Source organism: Adelges cooleyi, unplaced genomic scaffold (assembly GCF_023614345.1).
Source record: "Adelges cooleyi isolate 19-005CV unplaced genomic scaffold, UGA_ACOO_1.1 ACOO_flye_CR_arks_rails_tigmint_CR_PRNA_108, whole genome shotgun sequence".
NCBI classification, from domain to species: Eukaryota; Metazoa; Arthropoda; class Insecta; order Hemiptera; family Adelgidae; genus Adelges; species Adelges cooleyi.
Genome location: NW_026095761.1, coordinates 531819 through 539648, shown reverse-complemented (window position 1 = coordinate 539648; position 7830 = coordinate 531819). Strand labels below are relative to the sequence as shown.

The following is a 7830-nucleotide window of genomic DNA, read 5'->3' as shown; positions in this document are numbered from 1 at the left end:
ATAGCATTTCGTTATCAACCGACAAGTCAATAAAGGCCTATTTGAAATCCGGCTGTTAATTTGATAATGCGTTATCAAAAATATTAAAAATAGTTGATAACAGCAGCTGCACATGATACATATAGCGCACCGTAGCGGTGTTTTTCGGTACAATAGTAAACATCTTTTAGTTGTAGGTTAAAAAAAAAAGTATAGGTATAATTCCTACTTAACAGTTAACACTAATAAATACAACATTTTACAACATCCACCACACACAAAAGTTACAGATTACAGTGAAATATTATTACTTGTTAATTAATAAATAAAATATTATATCGGCCGTCTACCTAAATATTTCGATTATCCATAAAATAATAACCCATCTACCTATTAGTAGGTATTAATTGTTTACCGAATCGACTTTCTATTGAGTTCTGTTCCGGCTCGAGTAACTAAATAGATTAGGTATAATAATATTATCCTTTCTCTTTTTTCGTTTGTATAAAAAACAAGTTTAGGTCATGAACGCCACTCAATTAACAGCAGGTATGAATACACCCCGTTATTAATATGCAGACTGCAATAGAGTTTACTCTGTTTTCGTGATACGAGCATTAATTGTATTTTACCAGTTATTAATAACAACAATAATAATAATTTACTTCCGTTCGTTTTCCATGTCTGTCGCAGTTCTTGTACAAAATGGTCTTTCAGAAGATAAATCGAGAAAACTTCAGATGCAGCTGATGATGGAGAAGTTGCGCAGTAAAGCGCTTCAATCACAATACAAGCCGCTGACAGATTCGATAAAAAATATTAAATTAGCTTTGTTGGTAAGTCAACTTTAATTATTAATAACGTATGTTTACCGGGCACTCTTTATTTGGGTGATAACAAATTCGATGTCAGTAATCCGCAGACTGTTCTAGTTTTGAAATTATAGCTACATGAACTTGGCCTTTTATTGTCATATTTTTTGTTTTTTTTATTTTACGGATTTAAAATTTAATTTAAGTACAAAAATTCATATTTTACTTAAAACATTATTATTCTCTTATATTTTTTAAAATAAAATTGTCTGACTGTCACTTTAGGATATAAGTAGTAGGTGGTGCCGCAGACGGCTTACGTATCATATGAAGGTACCACTACCACACGAGGATAATTCACAATGTACAAGTAGCTTTAACTTATGAGTTTGCGAAATAAATTGTGTCAGTAAAAAATTAAATGTTGGTAGTTAACTAAACGTGTTTAGATCTCCTAGAGGAAGTTCAAATATGTTACTTTTTATAAGAGACGTCGAACAATGCTGTAATAATTATTAAATATTTCTCTTGACTCGCTCATAATATAAAATACGGTTTTTTAGTTTTTAATAGTATAATTTTACATTAAAAGTAATTTTTTTTTCAACAGGAAAAAAGAATTAATGTTGACCCAGCCGAAAAGAATCTTGTTCAAAAGTCACTTGATCTATTGCAGCAAAATATTAAAGTAACTACGTTGCAGACTATGGTTGAACGTTTGGACAGTGTTAGCAGACATTTAGGGTAATTATTGTTTAACTGTTATTTATTACATTAAAATAATAAAGCTATCTATTAAGTATTTAGGTAATACCTTTAATTGAGTACAAAATGTTGTATTATACTTATTATTTATAATTAATGGGTAATGTTAACAAATAAATAAACTCAACATTAGGATTCTTATTGAAATAACCATTATTTACTTATTTTTTTATCTGAACTTATAAGAATACATATAAAAATTAAGAATAATCACCACTAGTATGATTGTGACGAAGATGACGATGTTAAGGTGAATGTATCATGGAGTAACTAGAATGGATAAAACAGGGAATAGATTTATAAGAGAGAGTTTAAGTTTGTCGCCTATTAAAGAGAAGATAAGAGAGACTAGAATAAGATGATTTGGCCATGTTTGTTATGACAAGAAACAAGAACGGAGAAAAAGATTGTAGTATTGGGGTGTTAATATGAATACAATTTTCATTATATTCTTACATGTTATAATCCAATGGGCAGTATCATAATTCATAATGCATTGGTAATCAAATCCTCAATAACTTGACAAAATTATTTTTATTTATTATGATATAAAGTAAAATAATGTTGTGATTAACTTCTTGTGTATTTGACTGATACAAACGTGATTAATTTTGATTTATATTTTAGTTTAAAATTTACCGTCGGTCCATCCGGTAAAGACATTTTTGTATCTTCAGACATGTTTTACTTGGAAATTATATTAGAAGATAATGGTGGTGTAAAGGATGTAAAAATTCATCATGACGGAAAATCAGAACCACAGGTAAAATATTAAACAATTAAAATATTTAAAAACAACAATTTAGAGTATTTAAGTTTATTGATATTTAAGTATTTATTTCTAATAACGGTTTACACAACTTATCCACTCTTGTTACCTTACACAATTTTAAATATTTTAAATATCTACATAAGAGCCAAAATAAATCTAAACCAATTAAACACTTCTTAATTTTAATGTAACTGAAAACCACAGTCTTAATAAAACAAACATTTTTTTTTTACATTTGTGTTTAGTAAAGTAGTATTTATTAAATTTTATAATATATCGTATAAAAAATTATTCTTTATAATAGATAAATGAATAATTATAATAACTTGAGATATTTATATGAATTTAATAATTAAGTCTTAATTTTAAAACAGTTTAATTTGACAGAGTTATAAATTAAAATGTCTTTAATCTTGGTATAATTTAATGTGACTATTCAAAAGTTAAATAATAATAGTGTCATAATTTTTTTTTTTTTTAATAGCCTTTAATTAATAATTGTAAAATAATATTTTCTGTATAACATTATATTTACCTAAAATTGTTTTTGTTACTTGTTTCAAATAGAACAGGGAAGTTGCAAAAAATGTAAATTATATTTTTTATCAAAATAATATTGAGTAAAAATAACTTTTGCACATATTGTAGTATTACATAATATTAATTTTTGGCTATGATCTAAATGTATAAAGTGTTTGTTCGTTTTTGTATCGCCTCCATTTCATTTTGCTATACATTTTCAGTAAATTTGTATAGCAACTGTGTTGAATTAAATGGCAAGAAGCTTCAGCTGGCGTCGCAAAACTTAGTTTTTAAACATTTGGCCTTTTTTTGTCTATTAATGTAAAATATAAATTTATTTTTTATGCGACTTTTCTATTGCACAATCTTTTATATAGATATAATATATTGTCTTTTTTTAACTTATGTGTGTAACAGTGATTTTGAAATCTGTTTTAGAGCTGTGCTGATTTAATTAAGAGTCTTGCCAACTGTGACTTTGCAGATTTTACCACTCAACTTGAAGGCCTCGCATCTATTTACCAAATAAGTGCAGATAAAATCACTAAATGCCGCGCTTTCAATGCTCTTCAGACTTTAGAAGATGACTTGGAGACATTTGCTCAAGTGCATTACACCTATCATAAAGATTTAATATCTTTGGTGCATAAAACTCCTCTAGGCGTAGTGAAACCTAGAAGAGGAGGTACTGAATTCAAACCAACCATAAATTTAAAAACAAAATGTAAAACAACATTTTTGTTTTTTAGGCCATCCCTTAAAAATAATGTATTTTGTTTCTCCCTACGATTTATTGGACGTCGAAAACGGTACAATGAAGAATTTAGATAAAGACACATTAGATGTTGGATGCTATGCTACAGTATGTATTGAAGCTGCAAACAGCACAAATGTTCAGTCTGCTTCTCTTTTAAGCGCTACAAGAAGTTCAAATGGAATAAGGTTGTATTATTGTAATATAGTATTGAATAACTGTTAAATAACATAACATACATAAGTTGCTTAACAGAGAATATATTTTTTTTTTTACGATTAGTACGCCAACGTTTATGCCATTTACTGTTCAAAACAGTATTACTCTACCTGCAGTATTTGTGTTACGATTAAACGAACCTATGCCCGTGTGTCTTCAACTGGCTGAAAACATCAAAGCTGTAATTGAAATGGATCTTGAAATGTCAACACCCAGATCATTGCTCAAGATGATCATCGAGCCCAGTTCTCAGCCATTGAGTGTTGTAAGACAAAATTTTAATTTCACAATAACAGTGTTGAAATAGGAAAGATTTTTAAAAAAGTTTTTATTTTGTATTGTAGACCTTACCAGACCAGCAGCACTGTTATTTTTTGACAGACTCCAACCTCAAAGGCGTGTTTATACAAAATATCAAATTTACCCATCCATCACAAGTTCCTAGAATTATAGCTTATCTTAGGCAGCAAGCATTGTTCAATTGTTTGATTCGTTCTTGTGTACGACCTGAATGTCAGCAAGGTGAGAGTTCAGCTGAAAAAATATTGTTAGCTTAAAAACAGAATATTAACATTTTAAATTAATTTTTTTTAGAAATAATCAACACAATGGTGTTTGAAATTGCTGCTGAAGAGATGTCTTGGCAGCATTTAGTCGTGTCTTTTGAACATCCAACCGAAGAGAGTCTCGCAACAGCCGAATTTGATTTGTCAGATATATCTAATCTAAAATGCGAAGTGTACACATCATCATCAGAAACTAACGGAGAGTCTGTTTTAAGCTCTCCTGAATTTGCAAGCAAAGTCTTACAAAGGTCAGAATTCTCATAATAGTGTCTAAAATATATTCAGCAACAACTAGTTCACATATATTTTCTTAGCGAGTAAACATATTATATTGTGTTCCTATTAATTAACTACAGTTTAACTAGAAATACAAAAATTATAAAAAAAAATAATGTTATTGTGCAGTTTAATAATAAACTACAACAAAATAATTTTCAAAACAAACATTCTGAAATTATCAAAAACTGTAAATTATATATAAAAAAATATAAACTATAAAAAATGGTATAATTTATATTATACAAATTGTCTTTTAAAATGTTTTGCAAATTAATAAATATTAGTTTAATTTACGAAAATCAACAATTTTTATCAAAAAAACAAGTTAGTTTTAATTATGATGACTATTATTTTATCTTTTTCAGATGTTTTTCCATTCCAATTACAATGCGAAGTTTGATTCAAACTTGGGAAAGAGAAAACCAGCAACCTCTCGATACAGATATGAAAAATAACTTGTCGGGAACAGGAGGATCAACTAATTTAGGAGATAGTTCCGACATAAATCAACATTTTAACGACCCTTCTTCTGGTCCTGACTTTTCTTCGGACCTCGATGTAAAGCTCGAACCTCTAAATGGAAACGGTCCTCTTGATTGTTTTCCAGCATCCATAAATCAAAGGGATATAGACCAATTGATTTCAGATCCGACTTTTTTACCGGATGTGGATTTTAATCAGTTTCCGATGGATGTCGATCAAGAAGACCAGAAAAAGCAGTCGTCTTTTAGGGATGCCAGCCTTCAAGAAGATCCGCCTGATCAGAACCCTAAGCTTTCACCTACAAAAACTGAAGAACTTATAAGTATTCTCGACGACGATAACGGGAAAGGTGAAGACGAGAAGCCACCTCCCCCAGACACTGGTCAAGTTATTATTGAATCGTCCAGTGAAGATTCTATAGAAAAAAGCAGTTCGTCGATATCGGGTGAATTTGACTCTCCCGATATTGAAAATCAATCGGTTTATGATATAGACGACGATGGGCGAGATCTCAATGATCTTAATGATGTGAAAGAGTTTATAAAAAGTCAAATGAAGGGTGATGAGAAAAAAGACATTCAGTTAGACAAAATCCATCAGTCTCCCTCTGTCAGCATAACGGCAGTGGATTTAAGCTCTATTCCGTCACCACAAATTTTACCACAGGTGTCTGTAGATAGGAGACCTAATATTGAAGTCATACCTATACCTAACGTACCTAGTTCGATTACCATAACTCCGATTTCGGCCAAAACTATAGCTGAAGAAAAATCTAAAAAGAGCAAAAAGGACGGTAATGATGGTAAAACAGAAAAGAAAAGAAAGAGGAAATTAGAAGCGGAGTCGACTGTACCTGAAAAAGTGAAAAAACACTCTGGCTCGCTTAAGATGTCAGATTCTAGTCGATCGTCGTCGCCTTGTGATTACGTGTCTAACCAATTGCCTTCGAGCACTATGATGATGAAATTGGGCTCCACTCAAAAAATAAAACAAAGTACTTCCCCAACTTTATCTATTAGCAGTGTGTCCTTATCCAATTCTAAATATGCAGTAACATCACCAAAATCAAATTCTGGCAAGCCAAGTTTGTCCGCGTTAAAAATGTCTGTCCATAGTCCTAAAAGTGAATCAAAGCAGAAAAACAAAGATTTTTCAAAAGACAACAAAGAGAAGAGAAATTATGCTTCTAGCAATTCTTCTCTTAGCCAAAGTCCCAAAAGTGTTAAGTCTTTGAGCACTAAAAAAAGTGATATCGAGGATGCCGGATTACCAATACCCGCTGAACCGAACAAAGCACAAGCGAAATGTAGAAAGTTAAATGCTGTAATAGATCGTTTGTCTAAGGATAAAACTACATTGCATTATTCTATTGATTCTGACATACCTAAAGCCAAAGAATCGACTCTGAAGACATCAGAGAAGGCAATGTCTTTAAATTCTAGTATGAGTTTGAAGAATCCCGAGTCGTATCAGGTCAAGCATAGTTCTGACGGTATGAAAATAACGATAAACAAAACTAGAATGAAAGAATCGAAACAAAAAAGTTCACTGACGAGTTCCCCTAAATCAGGTCAGAAATTGAGCACTTCTGGTAGTATGAATAGCAAAAAGACTACCTACACGCTTTCCAAAATGAATCCAAGCACTTCGCAAACAAAACCGTTTAGTGCACCAAAGACTAAATCCAATTTGACCGTAACTAAAGTAAAATCTGTTTCGGGTAAAGTACGGAGTGAGAAATCTATTTTTGCAAGGGCCGAGATGAGAAAATCTAGCCCGACGTCCAAGGAAGAAGAGCCTCCCAAAGTAATAAATCCTGTTGATAGTTTCATAAAGCAATTAGACACGAAATTTCAAATTCCAAAATTATCGGCTAGAGTTAATATGGACGAAAAAAAGTGTATTGAAGCGATCAAGACTGATTCAAAACCTATAGATTTAGCTAAAAAGAGTGATACTGACAAAAAGTATGGTCAACACGATTATTTGAGTCAGAAAAAAAGCACTACAGAGCGGTTGAACTCGCTTCCCGGAATCACTGTGACGACGGTAGAAGAACGAGCTGCTGGCAAACCTAAAGAGTCTATACTGAATAGTCTGAAAATCGACATGCCTTTAATATCTTTTCATGCACCTAAAGCAGATACCACTGTAGAAATTTCTGAATGCAAAGATTATTCTCAAAAGAAAGAAGAATTACCGAGCACAATTAATTACCAACAGAAGCCAGTTGTACCAGTGACGACCTATTCGGCTACACCCTCTGTGTCCTTACATTTTCTCAAGTCCCCAGTTCCCTCGCCGTTGCTAGAACCTTCTCCGCATTCTGCTTCTCCTTCCATAACAGACGAAGAACTTATCGATGACTCATTCGTACGTGTTGGTAAATGATCGTCGAGTATACAAGAGCCATTTGGCTTTTGTATACGAAAAGACGATAAACTTCCAATTACATATATAGTGTAAATAAACAAATTAGCAATATTATTTTTTATTTGGCATTATTTACAGCCAAAGCGTGTACTATAGTATATTTTGTAACTTTGTATATTTTATTTCATAACATATATTTAAAAATAATATAAATATAATATACATTTTGTTATATTATAATATAGTGTAATAAAACTGTTGTTATAATCTTATATTTTGCTATATTATTTTAGCTTCAATGCGGAG

At 31.2% G+C, this 7830-nt stretch overlaps 1 protein-coding gene across 1 annotated transcript; it reads left to right on the top strand.

Moving 5' to 3' along the window:
* Positions 1-215: 215 nt before the first annotated feature.
* LOC126845138 (mediator of RNA polymerase II transcription subunit 1) lies at positions 216-7723 on the top strand. The gene is made up of 10 exons (XM_050583705.1): positions 216-528; positions 673-815; positions 1402-1535; positions 2184-2319; positions 3289-3535; positions 3600-3792; positions 3887-4088; positions 4168-4345; positions 4418-4637; positions 5034-7723. Exons 1-10 carry the CDS (start codon positions 504-506, stop codon positions 7540-7542), a joined length of 3987 nt encoding a protein of 1328 aa, XP_050439662.1. The 5' UTR covers positions 216-503; the 3' UTR covers positions 7543-7723.
* The last annotated feature ends 107 nt before the right edge of the window (positions 7724-7830 follow it).